The 15,315-nt window shown below is 39.5% G+C and overlaps 1 protein-coding gene across 1 annotated transcript in view; it reads left to right on the forward strand.

Moving 5' to 3' along the window:
* LOC103252075 (microtubule-actin cross-linking factor 1) overlaps positions 1-15,315 on the forward strand; it is a 237,477-nt gene that overhangs the window by 78,651 nt on the left and 143,511 nt on the right. The window contains exons 29-35 of the mRNA XM_021708921.1: positions 1,149-1,311; positions 2,163-2,246; positions 5,695-5,802; positions 5,998-6,096; positions 8,007-8,159; positions 8,470-8,558; positions 9,968-10,103. Of these exons, the coding sequence (XP_021564596.1) occupies positions 1,149-1,311; positions 2,163-2,246; positions 5,695-5,802; positions 5,998-6,096; positions 8,007-8,159; positions 8,470-8,558; positions 9,968-10,103 (832 nt within the window). The remainder of the gene's footprint in view (positions 1-1,148; positions 1,312-2,162; positions 2,247-5,694; positions 5,803-5,997; positions 6,097-8,006; positions 8,160-8,469; positions 8,559-9,967; positions 10,104-15,315) is intronic.

Raw genomic sequence — 15,315 nt, forward strand, 5'->3', positions numbered from 1 at the left:
TATATTTATGTTTAAAGTCAGGAATCGATAGGGAAGGGTAGAAATTTAAAAAAATATGTAAATTCTGGACAAGGTAAGTGATAGAGAGGTGGAACCAGCAGCCCAAAAGCAAAACAGATCTGAGACTTGCTTTTGGATCAGCAGTGGTAGTCCTATTAGTAATGCCTCTCCTGTGTCCTAGGTCTTATCTAGTCAAGCCATTGATGACAGTGGCTTCCTAGAATATAGACTTGAAAGGTTACCTGGTTGGAAGGGTGAGGCAGAAGGATTGCCTGAGCCCAGCAGGTCAAAGCTACAGTGTCCGTGAGCATGTCACTGCACTCCAGCTTGGGCAACAGAGTAAAACTGATTCATAAAAATAAGAGGTTACCTGATGATCTTTTCTCAAAGACAGAACCTAGGTTCTAGTTTTATTAGCTTTGAATCCAAAATGAACCTTTTTTTAAATAGTTGGGCTTTACAGAATTTCTTACTTCCCTCTCATTTGCTAATTAATTGACTTTTTAAAAATCTTTGTTACTAAAATTCCTGCTTCCAATAACAGATATGGATAGGAAAGACTCAGAAACCGTACTTTTCTGAGGCTAAGCTGGGTAGGGAAACATTTAGGGAGAGGAGTTTAGCAACTTACGTAAGTTTGGATTGATTCTTTCTATTTGAATTACTATCCTGAGGCTGCTTGGACTAATAGAAATGATACACAATACAACTGTTACTGAAAATAACAGGAAGTAACTACTATTTTTCATTCTTCCCTCCCCTTTCTGCCTCAAGAAGTATAGTGATTCATAACTGATAGCTGTGGTGCACTGACAGGTACTCTGTCATCAGGGTACAGAACTATACAACTAATACTACTTTACTCTTTGGCAACCGAAGTGAAAAATTTGACAAGGATTATTATGGCATGTCAGACCACAAGGCAGTTTTCAGGACTAGCAGGGTACAACTGGTTTCTACTCACTTTTTACACTCCAGGACACTGGGTCCATGTATAGGTCTCCCTCAGCCTTTCATCACTGTTGCCCATACATAAAGATGTATGCTTTGCGGCCATTCCCAACTGGAAGCATGGGCTAAGGAGGAAGTGGCCTCTTTTACTTTATTATAATTAGGTGTCTGATTGTGGTTGTCTTTTGTTCCACCAGCCAATCTGACCTAGAAAGTATCCAGGAAGTTCTGGGAGATTACCGAGCTTGCCATGGAACTCTCATCAAATGGATTGAGGAAACCACTGCCCAGCAGGAAATGATGAAGCCAGGCCAAGCAGAGGATAGCAGAGTGCTATCAGAGCAACTCAGCCAGCAGACGGTGGGTGTGGCAGTAGCACAGTGGAAGTTGCAGTGGGATGGGGGGCTGGTTTCATGCTAAAAGAAAATGGTGTTCTTGTCATTGATGCTTCCCCCAAATGCCAAGCCACTCCACTTCTTAGAGTGGGCTGAGCAGGATGATATCAAAATACTGGTTTTGCGTTTTTGTTAGAAGACCTGTAAAGTCCCTTTATCCTGAGTTTCTGAAATTATGTACTGAAACCAGTAGATGGACAGATTAAAATTATATTTATTTCTTGATTCCATTTTATTTTACAAGGATTAGAGTATGGGTTTTGAAAACCCAGGGAAAGCCGTAAAGGAAGAAAATGACTTTACTTAAAGTGCTTTTTGTTGTTATTTTGTTTTGTTTTTTTTGATTAGCATTATGGTTGAGTATGAAATCTGGAGGCACATTGACTGGATTCTTATCCTGGCTCACTTATCTCCTGTGAGCCATTGAACAAATTACTTAATCTCTCAGTATTCCACTTCCTCATCAACAAAATGGACACTATTATTTAAGCTACCTTATAAGGTTATTGTTAGGATTAAATGAAATGATGCATGTAAAACCACTTATAATAGTGGTTCTCCTACTGTGGACCCCAGATGAGCAGCATCAGCATCACCTGGGGCGTGTTAGAAATGCAAGTTCTTGGGCCCAATCCCAGATCCACTGAACCAGAAACTCTGGAGGTAGGGCTCAGCAATCTGTGCTTTAACTAAGCTTCCTGGTGATGCTGATGCAGCTAAGGCTTGAAAACCATGGGCTTAGAACATAGTAAATGCTCAGGTGTTTCAAGGATGATAATGGCAATGATAATGCTGTTGTGATGTTTTGGTTTCTAGGATCTGTTTGCAGAAATCGAGAGAAATCAGACAAAACTGGACCAGTGTCAAAAATTTTCCCAACAATACTCCACTATTGTAAAGGTAACTTCACCATATCCCAAAAGAAACATAAATGATCTCTAGCTGAGGAAAACTTGCATTATCACTATAGGTTCTGTTTCTGGACAAATTAAGCAGAACTCTTTTGCTAGAGTCTGGCCCCATTCTTCAGTTAAGCAAATGTGTACTTCCTGTAGCCTCATATTTGGGGTTGCTCAGAGAAGTACCAGATATTGGCTGGATGACCATAGACCTCTTAAACTTGCCAAGACAAAAACAGAAAGTTCAGATTTTCTTCTCAAATATGCTTCTCGCTTGTCTTTCCTGAATCGGGAAGTACTGTTGCCATTTTCTCTTGTTGCTGAGGCAACACAACCAAGAGTCATCCTATCCTAAGTGCATCTCTTTGCCCCAAGTATTATATTCTCTGTTGGTTGTCTTCAAATATGTTACAAATCTGATTACCTCTCATTATTTCCCATTTCCCTAGTTGGCACCTAAGTGAGGGATTTTGTTTAGACTACTGCAACACCTCTGAGCTGGACTCTTGCTTCTGCTACTGCCCCCACCAGCTGTTTTACCACACGGTTGCCAGATTTACCTTTTTAGAACACACTGCATGTCACTGAATCTTAGACTCCAATGGTTATAAGCTATACCATAATTGTGTGCATACCAGGAAAAAGAGACTGCCAATTATAAGATATACCATTGATTATAGGATATATCCCTATTGAAGAGATACTAAAATGTAGGAAAAATGTGTGTATCAGAATAGGTGAAATATGGTGAATCAGATCATGTCACTCTCTTGCTCAAAACTATCCAAATGGCTTTGTATCAGCCATAATAAAACTCCAAATCTTTGTATGGTTTATGTGTTTCTCTGTTAACCCATGAATATCAGGCCTTTCCCTATTTCTCTTATAACATCTTTAAGGAAAACCTACCTGAGATTATTTTATAGTTAATTCTATGAATTCCAACTAGAGTGTAAGTTCCCAGGGAGTGAGATTTTTTTCTGATCTGTTCCACACTATGTGTCTAGCTTTAAAAACAATGGGAGGTACCTTGTAGATACTCAACAAACACTTTTTGAATGAAGGCATTCCTTTAGTCAATAACAGAAGAAAGACTTGGTGTCAGAAAGAATTGAGTTCAAATCCTAGCTTCACTATTTTCCAGGCTTGAGATGTTGGGCAAGCATTTGGCCCAAGTTTCTCTTCCTGTATCTATGACATGGGATTAATAATTACCTCACTGAATGATTGTCAAAATTAAATGAGATAATATCTGCATAAGACTATGCCACAAATTATTATTATTATTTTTTTTTTTGAGTTGGAGTCTCGCTCTGTCACCCAGACTGGAGTGCAGTGGCCGCTCCCAGCCACCGCAACCTCGACCTGCTGGGCTCCGGCGATCTTTCCGCCTCAGCCTTCCAAGTAGCCAGAATTACAGGCATGCGCTACTACGTCCGGCTGATTTTTTGATTTATTGTAGAGATGAAGCCTCACTGCCCAGGCGGGTCTCGAACCCGCAGGCTCAGGCAATCCACTCACCTCAGCCTCCCAAAGGCGCAGGATTACAGGCTGAGCCACCGAGCCCGGCATATGCCACAAATTTAAAGCACATTCAGTAAGTGGCTGCAGTTACTTTTATAATAATTATTATTTTATTATTCTTTCTACCAATTTTTTTATGGTTTCCTTTAGAAATTCATTCTATGTTTTCCTTCTGTCCAGAGTTTTCTAAGTAGACAACAGAAACAGGACAATATAGGCAAAGGTACTGCATAATCTAAGCATAGGAGAGTGAAAATACGTGGGACTGTGAGGAAATAGCAAGTATTCTAGTGTAGTTAGAAGGTACATGAGGGGCAGTGACTGGAAAATGAGCAGGGAGGCTGGGCCCAGCCCATGCAAAACCTTGTTCAGCTGTTTTGGCTTTGTCGTTTCTTGCTTCTCAAAATGTTATCATTGAATCAGCATCAGCATCATCTGGGAGCTTATCAGAAATGTAGAATCTGAAACCTACTGAATTAGATTCTGCATTTTAATAAGGTCCCTGAATGATTTGTAAGCATAGTGATGTTTGAGAAGCTCTGCTCTAGGTCATTGAAAGCTTTTAAACAGAAGAATAATGTGGCCATCTTTGAGTTTTAGAAAAATTATTCTGGTGACACAATTGAGAAATTGGAGGTGAGACTATTTGCAGTAAGGGTATGTAAGAGGCTACTACACCCATCCATGTGAGAGATGGAAAAGGCCCAGACTGGGGCAACACTCACAGAATTGCAGAGGAAGCGACAGAATATCATAGTGAAATGAGAAGAGCATTGGGTTAGGGATTAGAAGACTGAAATTCTATTCCTTTTTTTTTTGAGTTGGAGTCTCACTCTGTCGCCCAGACTGGAGTGCAATTGGCCGCTCCCGGCCACCGCAGCCTCAACCTGCTGGGTTCCGGCGATCCTTCCGCCTCAGCCTTCCAAGTAGCTGGAACTACAGGCGTGTGCTACCACGCCCGGCTATTTTTTGATTTATTGTAGAGATGAGGTCTCGCCAAGTTGCCCAGGCGGGTCTCGAACCTGCGGGCTCAGGCAATCCACTCACCTCAGCCTCCCAAAGGCGCTGGATTACAGGCTGAGCCACCAAGCCCGGCTTGAAATTCTATTCCTGACTCTGCTATTCACCCACTGAGTTAGAGACATTCACTTCCTCTCTCAGGGTTCAATTTCCCCACATATGAGATGAAAAGGTTGGTCAGCAAGCAACAGGCTGCATACAACTGGAGTCAGCAAACTATGTCCCATAGGCAACATCTGGCCCGCACATCTGTTTTTATATGGCCCATGAGAAATGGGAAAAAAAGCAAAAGAAGAATGTTTCTAACACATGAAAATTACATGAATTTCAATTTTCAGTGTCTATAAGTAGTTTTATTTTAACATGGCCATACTCTTTCATCTACATATTGTCTATGGCTGCTTTACCTTCAATAACAGAGTTTGGCCTGATATTTTCTTTCTTTCTTTCTTTTTTTTTTTTTGTTTTTTTTTGAGTTGGAGTCTCACTCTGTCACCCAGACGACTGGAGTGCAGTGGCATGCTCCCAGCCACCGCAGCCTTGGCCTGCTGGTCTCCAGCGATCCTTCTGCCTCAGCCTCCCAAGTAGCTGGAACTACAGGTGTGCGCTACCACGCCTGGCTAGTTTTTGATTTATTGTAGAAACGAGGTCTCGCCAAGTTGCCTTGGTGGGTCTCGAACCCGTGGGCTCAGGCAATCTACTCGCCTAAGCCTACCAAAGCACTGGGATTACAGGCTGAGCCACTGAGCCCAGCCTCTTTTTGGTCCTTTACAGAAAAAGTTTGCTACCCTTCAGCCTGAATGGTCACCAAAACTCCTTCCAGCAATAAAATGCTACGGTTTTATTACATGATATATGAGCAATAAAACCCTAAGTAAATGTAGTGAAATTGTTTCCTTTCCTAGGACTATGAATTGCAACTGATGACATACAAGGCATTTGTCGAATCACAGCAGAAATCCCCTGGCAAGCGCCGTCGCATGATTTCCTCTTCAGATGCCATCACACAAGAGGTGAAAGGGTGGGGAAAGGAAATACTCCACTGCCTTCCCTTAAGGAAAGATTCATTTGTTTGGACTTTACAGTTCAATTTTAGGGCTCACTTTTCTGTTGAGTGTGTGACTTCATGAGACTTTCTCCTTATTTTCAACTATTTAAATTTCATTTGCTGGCAGATGATTTATCTGAATTGTTCTTTTGAACCATAGTTCATGGACTTAAGGACTCGTTACACAGCATTGGTAACATTAACGACTCAGCATGTGAAATACATCAGTGATGCACTTCGGCGGTTGGAGGAAGAGGAGGTGAGGGCAATTAAGTCCTAGTCATCTTGAAAGTACAATTACAAATCTTTGTCTGGCATGCTGGTACATGCTTGTAGTCTAAGTACATAAACAGTTCTGCAGTACAGTAGTTGTGTTCTGTAAAGTTGCTACTAAGGGAATACTGAACCATTACTCCTAGGGGAAGTGCAGGGTTAGATTCTTGCAAGCCTCTCATTATAAATTTTTGTCAATGGATCAATGCATAACCTTGTTTTATGTGTGTTTAAAGATACTTTACTATATATTGTTGATTATCATTGAACTTATGACCAATACCACTGTAACTCACATCTGAAGGAAGCTTATCTAACATATATTTTTCTAAGTAAGGCACATCACAACCTTATTGTGCTTAGAACTAGACAGTAGTGAGCACTACCTAGAGACCATTTTAAATAGTGAAATTACCACCAGAAATTGTAACATTGTGAAAAACATGACACTAAATACACTGTGAAAAGAACACTCGTTTATAGCATGACAATTGAAACAAGATGGTAGAGGAACATCGCCTCACCCTAACTCAGCTGGTAACATGCATTGGGTAACTAAAATTTTTTGCTGTTCTGTTCATGGTTGGGAATTACCAGGAAACTACTATTTAAAGTATTGATTTTGGAGTTATAAGCACGTTTTAGTGGGTAGATGACTCACAAGTACAGAATCCGTGAATAATGAGGATTGACTATATTATATCTAGTATTCCCAACTTCCAAGTATCTTTACGATAGAAATCTGAATATATAAAGAAAAGATGTGAACAAAGATCCTTTTTTATTTTATTTTATTTTTTGAGTTGGAGTCTCAGTCCTGCACAGGCTGGAGTACAGTGCCACCACAGCCTTTACCTGCTGGGCTCAGGCAATCCTTCTACCTTAGCCTTCCAAGTAGCTAGAACTACAGACACACACCACCATACCCAGCTAATTTTTAGATTTATTGTGGAGATGAAGTCTTGCCAAGTTGCCCAGGCTGGTCTCAAACCCCTGGGCTCAGGCAGTACTCTCGCCTCAGCCTCTCAAAATGCTGGGATTACAGGCATTAGCCACTGCGCCCAGCCTAATGATCTTCAATAAAGTATAATTTATTAAAGGAAAATGTTGGAAACTTCCAAATTCCGTAAAATGGGATGCTAAGAAGCTATTAAAAATAATGAAATCGATTTAAGTAAATTTATGTGGAAATATCTTTATATATTATTTGGGGAAAAAAGAAGTTACAGTACTATGCATAGTTATGACTTCCATACAAACAAAAAATCTGTGTATTGCAATGACATAATCTGGCATATAAATAAGTCTATAGGTGTTTATACCAAATTTCTGAGGAAATAAGATTGAGTTTACATGTTATATATTTCAGACATGTTTCAATTTGTTGTACTGAGCATGTCACCTTTTTGTAATTATAAAAAAACTTCTATGTCTGTGCAAAATAAGTTTCCACATCAATCATTCTTATAAAAGATAAGTTGTTGAAAACATTAACCATACCATCTTTTGCCTGTGTAAATTAGCAAGACTTTCCTTATGTCAATACTTATCTAACGTAATCTCAATAGACTTTAGTTTCTTTACCTGCAAACCTAAGAATGTGAAAATGAATAAGATGCTATATGTGAAGGACTTTTAAAAAATCATTAACTACTTGAATGCTTATCATATATAAAACAGTGCTGTTTTTTAGACAGTTATTAAACCTAGATAAAACAAATTTAACTGTTGAGATCACACAGACATCTGTGAGCAGGCTAAATTATATTTAACTTGGGGTTATTTTTACTGCTTTACTTAAATAGGTAACATATCTCTATTTTAGGAAATCTGAAGTCATACTAGTATAATAAATAAGACATTGCCAGGATACTGATTTTCTATTTCCTGTTATAGAAAGTGGTAGAAGAGGAAAAACAGGAACATGTGGAGAAGGTTAAAGAGCTTTTGGGTTGGGTGTCTACCCTAGCAAGGAATACACAAGGCAAAACTACCTCATCCCAGACCAAAGAATCAACAGACATTGAAAAAGCTATTTTGGAACAACAGGTGAGATGAAGGTCTATCTCTTTCTACCTGGGTATAATAATATGTGATAATGCAATTAGGTGGAATAATGCAAACCTAAGTCACATATGGGCCATTCCAGAAGCGATTATTACCTGAGTAAATGTTAACTTAAAGAAACTGAAGAAGTCATCTTGTTTGTACTTCTTTTTAAATCAAGTATAATTCATTAATTATAATAGTTTGACCTAAGCTGCATTTTATTCCCTAGGATTTTTCAAAAATTATTTCAAATAATTTTCGACTCTTAATTCTTGGATTTTGAAGCTTTTTCTCTTTATTTCTACTGTAGGTCCTGGCAGAAGAACTCACAACCAAGAGAGAACAAGTCTCTGAAGCCATTAAAACTTCACAGATTTTCTTGGTCAAGCATGGTCATAAGTGAGTATTAAATGAGAACTTATGGCACATCTGGGCATGCTATGTCAAGCTAAAACTTAGGATTATGATGAGTATTCAGACTGGAGACTTCAGGACAGCATGAGACAGATTATGAGGAGCCCTTTAGTTCATAATGAGAAGTTTGCATTTTACATTACTGGCTATAGGGAGGGATTTTAAACATGACTGGTGTGTTTATAAATGCTGCTAGATTAGTTATATAGAGAATGGATTGACGTGGGGCAAGAATAGAGGCTGCGAGGCCAGGTAAGTGGCTATTCTGATCATGTAGTCAAGAAATGACGAGGAATAGAGAGGAGACAAATATTTAAGAGATATTAAGGATGATGAATCTATGAGTTTGATGACATATAAATCATTAGATAAAGTGACAGATATTTGAATTATCAACATAATAGAAACCATAAGGGTAGATTAACTCAAAAGGGCTTTTCAAGACTCCTCAGCCTGTAAAGGAAAATTATGAGTAGTGCCTCAGAATCCAAATAAGAACAGATTTCCTAACAGGAAGTTCAGAATTCAAAAAGGATTGGCAAATGGGAAGGTTTTGGTGACTGGTGAAAAGTTGGGGGATGCTGTCAGATTTAGTATGATGAGGAGCACTGTGAATCAACATAGTTCATTCTCAGAAACATAGTATAGAATGAAAAATCCAAGTTGCAGGATTCACCAGTTTCAAGAGGTGATTATCTCAAGGGAGAAAGAGAAAGAAATGGACTTGTTGACAAATACGGTGGGCTTTAAGTATATCTGTAATGTCTTACTTCTTAGACCAGGTTCTGAAGCAAATGTGGTAAAATAGTAAAATCTGTTAAAGCTGGATAGCTGGGTAATGGATAAATGGGCATTTGTTATATTCTTCTGCCTATTTAGACTTTTTTTTTAAGACTAGAAATAGTCTCTCTATGTTGCCTAGACTGGTCTTGAACACTTGGTTTCAGGCAATCCTAGTGCCTCTGCCCCACAACATGCTGGAATTACAGGTGTGAGCCACCATACTTGGCCAAATATTTTATTTTTAAAGAGAATAGATGTAGGAGTAAAAAAAGATAAAACTGGAAAGTAGGGTAATAGTAATATACAGGTTTCTTAAAGTCTAAGATTTGAGAAGTCGATTAATTTCAGATGATTGCAGAGTCCAGTTTAGCCATGTGTGACTAAAGGAGAAAGGAAGTTATTTGGACTTCAGGGATAGAGTGACATAGCATTCATATTACCAAGAAGCATGACTTGATTTGAGATAGAAATATTATGAATAAGGTGCCAAAGTCTTCATTAAGTATGGAAGACTGACCAGATAATTTATCCAAGAAGTAGGGATTTTGAAGTAAGACAGGAGAGTTTGGAGAATGGTTTTTTCCTAAACGCTTTAATGCTTCATCTTCTAGGCTCTCAGAAAAGGAGAAGGAACAGATATCAGAACAATTGAATTCCCTGAACAAGGCTTATCAAGACCTTTGTGATGGTTCAGCAAACCAGCTTCAGCAACTTCATAGCCAATTGGCTCAGCAGACAGAACAAAAGGTATTTTTAGTTTTTATCTCCAAATGTTGGAAGGGTACCTTTTGAATGGTATGAAAGCAGCTTTGCTGATTGAGAGTCACGATCACTAGCTTTCCATGACCAATGTAACTTAATTTTTAACCTCACCTTAGTATCCATTTGTCTTGTGTTTCTTTACTGGGGTTCCATGATGTGTTGGTCAGTCAAAGACACTAGAAGACACTTACTGCTAACCGTTTAGATCTGATTCACTTTTTTTTGTCTTCTGCCATTTTATGGTAGATAGCAGTAAAGGAAAAGATAAATTCTATAGTACATCTGATCATAGGGCAATAAGATTAGTCCCTTGTGGCATTGTCACTTAAAAGCTGATAGCCAAGAGGTCTGGATGCTGGAAAGAAAAATCTGTGAGCCTCTTTCCTCCATACAATGAACAGTGAGAAATGTTCAGTTCCAAAGTTAACTGGTGGATTAGCTTCACTGACTGAAACGCTGGTACCCCTCACCCATAGTAGTCATCTCATCATGTGGCATCTTTACCAGTTACCACCCCATGTTCATTTCCTGGACCATATGAAAGTTGTCATAGTTCCTGCTGGTCGTCCCGAGTTCTTCCTGGATATATGTGTGTGTGTGTGTGTACACTTACCATATTATATACATGTGTCTCTGGGATATATATGTGTGTTTGCCTGCTTATTTCCTATGTTGTGAAGCAATGACCAACTTCCGTGGGGCAGGACAAAATTTAAGCTGATGTGGTAATCAAATTAGGTCCAGGTAATGCTCAACATGCTATTCAGACAAAATATGTCTTGATTCTGGTCCTTGGATATAAAATTTGTACAGCAGGAGCTAGAATTATAAAGAATATAAGACTGAACCAGCTCTGATTTGATGGTTTATTTCCAAAACCAAGTGCTGGTATAGCATTCTCTATGTACGGTAACCCACTTCTAATGGTTTGTTGCTTCACCATATAAGGGAGTATGTGAAAAGTTTTAACAATTGCTTGCTGAGAACATCCAGTTCTCCTTTTGAAAGGTTAAAAAAGAGGGGGGAAGAAGAAAGAAAGAAAGACAAGCTGCTGAGCACCACTACATTGAGCATGATGTGTCTCCTGTACTGTTTGTGTGTTTCATGTGAAGTATTGTTCTGATTAACTGACATCCTTGCTTACAAGTTTCACTAACCCTTTGGAGTTTAAGCACAAATGCACAAAGGGAAAAGAGGACGACCTGTATGGGGTTCTTTTTTGCAAAAAAAAAACAGTCGCATGCTGGATGCTAACACCAAGCTTACACTGTGTGTGTGATACGGCTGAACTGCTCCATAAGACTCTTATCTCTTATCTGCCCGAGGCGTTCCCTGCAACTCTGGTAAGTAGAAGCCTTTTTATGTTTTCTTTTCTCTACTCCCTCTGTCTTTTAATGCTTGTTGAGGTCACAATGCCCATGTTTGGTAGGATTGAAAAGGATCTCTCTGAATTATGCCCCAATTCAGTGCTTCCTGCCTGTCCTTCAATTATGAGGGTGTTGGAAGGAGCAGAGTAGTCTTTTCTCTTTGGCTAGACTTCAGGCCTTTTTTCAATGTCAACATTTCTGAGACTTCATGAATCTCACAGAAGAAATTAAAAGTTCTCAAATCTTTTTCTTTGTCATATTGTCTGCTTCTGAATAGTCTTAGCATGGATTTTCTAAAAGGAATTGTTCAGGTATCTCAAAGGATCATATGCCAATGTGCTCTTTTCTCCAATCTGTGTAATGAATACATAATGAATTTTGCATAGTATACATGTTTGCTGACACAAATTGAACTCTATATTCTTGTTCCAAAAACGAGGGGGGGAATAAATAATGTGGACCAGTCTATCAGTTACTCTATTAGTTGAACACATACAGTGAAATGGAGATGTGAACCAGACCTACTGTTCTTTTCTTTGCTAACCATTCGGCATTCTTATTGTTTGTAACTCATCACACTTGAAATTCTCAGTGCATGTATTTAAAATCTGTGGGGAAATAAGTTAATGATTTTAACAGTTTCCTTCTTATTTATCTATTTATTCATCAGATGTGCATTATTTATTCATTTTTTTGTTCATTCATTCATTCATTCATTTATTTATTTTGAGTTGGAGTCTCACTCCATCGCTCAGGCTGGAGTGCAGTGGCATGCTTAGAGCCACTTCAGTATCGACCTGCTAGGCTCTGGGAATCCTTCTGCCTCAGCTTTCCAAGTAACCAGAACTACAGGCATGTACGACCACGCCTGGCTAATTTTTTATTTATTGTAGAGACGAGGTCTCACCAAGTTACCCGGGTTGGTTTTGAACCCATGGGCTCAGACGATCCATTCACCTCGGCCTCCCAAAGTGCTGGGATTACAGGCTAGCCACCGAGCCCAGCCAGATGTGCTTTATTTTAAAGGCAGGAAAGTGATTGGCAGTTGCTTCATCAAGATCCTCCATGGTTAAGTAAGACAGCTGAATAAGGATCAGAAAGTGGAAATCACATATAGAAAATGAAAATATAGAAAATGAACAAGAAGAGCTGAAAATTTGAAAATTATAAAAATGATAAAGTGTTCTCTATGGTTAAACACTTAAATGATTTCAAATCTAAATATATCTTTCTGTGTTAACAGTCTTCAAAATGAGAATTCTTTAGGAACTCTAGAATTTTCAAGATGATTTTGGCAATGTATGAGATTTGCCTTAGTCACTGACCTTAAGACCTAACTCCTGTGTAAAATGTGATTCTACTATTCTCACCTTTCATACTCTTTGGGATCTTACTAGGGAGGCAGTATAATAGCACAAAGAGTCAGACCTTGATATTTTTCTGGAACTCACTAGTTCTATGACCTTGGACAAGTCACTTAACCTCTCTATGCCTCATTTTCTTATGAAAATAATTGGTTTTATAGGATTATTATGAGGATTAAGTATCAGTGATTAATACATTTAATAATTAGTGGTAAATGTAATCATGGTTATTGTATACCCATTTTAGCCTATACCAGAATGATATTTACTAGTTGTTCCAGAGGTGAGTGTCCACAGTCTGTTTCTTCCTTGACTTACTACTTCCAAGTCCTAGAACTAATTTAATTTTGAGGCATTGCCTTGGTAGAAGTTGGTATTGGCTACCAAGAGTATGACTGCTCCAGTTGCTAAACACTTGCTTGAGTAAGTATACACAAGTAGTATACACACACTGGGACTAATGGGCTACTTAACCACTTATCCTATGAATTAGTCCTGCTGTGTTTCTCAGCAGGGAAGTGCTACTTCCCAAGTCTTCTACTTTTGGTTTGCAAAACTTCAAAGTTGTGATATTGGGTTGAATTCTCACTTTTTTTTTTTTTTGAGTTGTAGTCTCACTCTGTCACCCAGACTGGAGTGCAGTGGCCGCTCCCAGCCACTGCAGCCTTGACCTGCTGGGCTCCGGCGATCCTTCCGCCTCAGCCTTCCGAGTAGCCGGAATTACAGGCGTGCGCTACCACGCCCGGCTGATTTTTTTTGATTTATTGTAGAGATGAGATCTCGGTGCCCAGGCAGGTCTCAAACCCGCAGGCTCAGGCAATCCGCTCACCTCAGCCTCCCAAAGGTGCGGGATTACAGGCTGAGCCACCGAGCCCAGCTGAATTGTCACTTTTTGAGAACTGATATGTGTCTTAGAACCTTTGTGATGATTTTTTAGTCTTAGAAATAACTGTCCTCTCATTTTTGCTGCTTGCCTCTTTTTAGAGCTTGTCACTCAGATACATTTAATATTACTACCCCTCAAGTAATCTAGGAACTTCGACACTGTTAAACATTCTGCAATTTAGAAAAATTATCTTTTAATGTTGTTGGGCTTGCTTCGGAATATTTCTACATGTTGGGGCTTATCCTAGGCTGGGTTTTTCTTTTTTCTTTTTTTGAGAAAGCAGAAGTTTATTAAGAAGACAGAAAAGCTCTCACAGTGGGAAGGGACCCAAAAGAGGGTTGCCCGAGTTTTTCTTAGAGTCAGAATTTGATATACTTTAGTTCCTTTTGTGGTTCCTTTTAGCAGTTGTATTTCATCATTGATTCTGATTCAGTTTTTTGTTTTTTTTTTTAGGGTTTCAGAGCAGTTGCTGGGGTGATTGACCTAGGCACAGTGGAGATATTTCCCATCTTCAAAGCCATGCAAAAGGGCCTCCTTGACCAAGACACCGGACATGTGCTCTTGGAATCTCAGGTTATCATGTCTGGCCTCATTGCCCCTGAGACCAGTGAAAACCTCTCTTTGGAGGAGGGTTTAGCCAGAAACCTCATTAATCTCCAGATGTATCAGCAGCTCCAGGAGCTACAGGATGCACTCTCCTTAATAAGCACGCTTACTGAAAGGAAGGACTCTCTTTCTGTGGTGGAAGCAATTGAAAAAAGATTTATCAGTGAGAGAATTGGACTGAAAATCTTAGAAGCTCACCTGGCAACTGGAGGCTTCAGTCTCTCCCCTGTTGAGAACCATATTAACCTGGAAGAGGCTTTTCATCAAGGCCTCATTTCTACATGGCTTCATTCAGTATTAGAGTCGCATCTGAGAGCATCCAAGAATTTGATAGACCCCAACACCGCTGAGAAAATCAGTTTGCTGGATCTGATGCAGAGATGTATTGTCCGCCAAGAATCAGGATTGAAATTGCTGCCTGTCAAGCAGTTGGCAGGAGGTATGGTGAGCTTGAAATCAGGCCGGAAGGTTAGCATTTTCCGTGCAGTTCAGGAAGGGCTAATAGATAGGCAAGTCACTGTCCGGCTGCTGGAGGCTCAGCTTTTTGCTGGTGGCATAGTGGATCCAAGAACAGGACACAGACTTACAGTGGAAGAGGCTGTAAGACATAATCTGATTGACCAAGATATGGCCTGTGCTATTCTCATAAGGCAGCTTCAGACAGGAGGCATCATAGACACTGTCACTGGGCAAAGGCTGACAATAGATGAAGCAGTAAGCAAGGATCTAGTAGCTGCTAAGATCGCCCTTGTGATTCTGGAGTCCCTCTGGTCATTCATGGGGTTGCTATGGCCTGAATCTGGAGAGATCCTCCCAATTACAGATGCCCTAGAACAAGGTATTGTGTCTACTGAGCTAGCACATAAAATCCTTGTTAACCGACAGCATATTAAGGCTCTATTTCTTCCAGTAACCACAGAGATCTGGTCTTGGAAGAAAGCAATAGAAAATGGTATCTTGGACCACGATCTTGC

This window comes from Carlito syrichta, unplaced genomic scaffold (genome assembly GCF_000164805.1).
Source record: "Carlito syrichta isolate Samal-C Ts95f unplaced genomic scaffold, Tarsius_syrichta-2.0.1 Scaffold153578, whole genome shotgun sequence".
Lineage (NCBI taxonomy): Eukaryota > Metazoa > Chordata > Mammalia > Primates > Tarsiidae > Carlito > Carlito syrichta.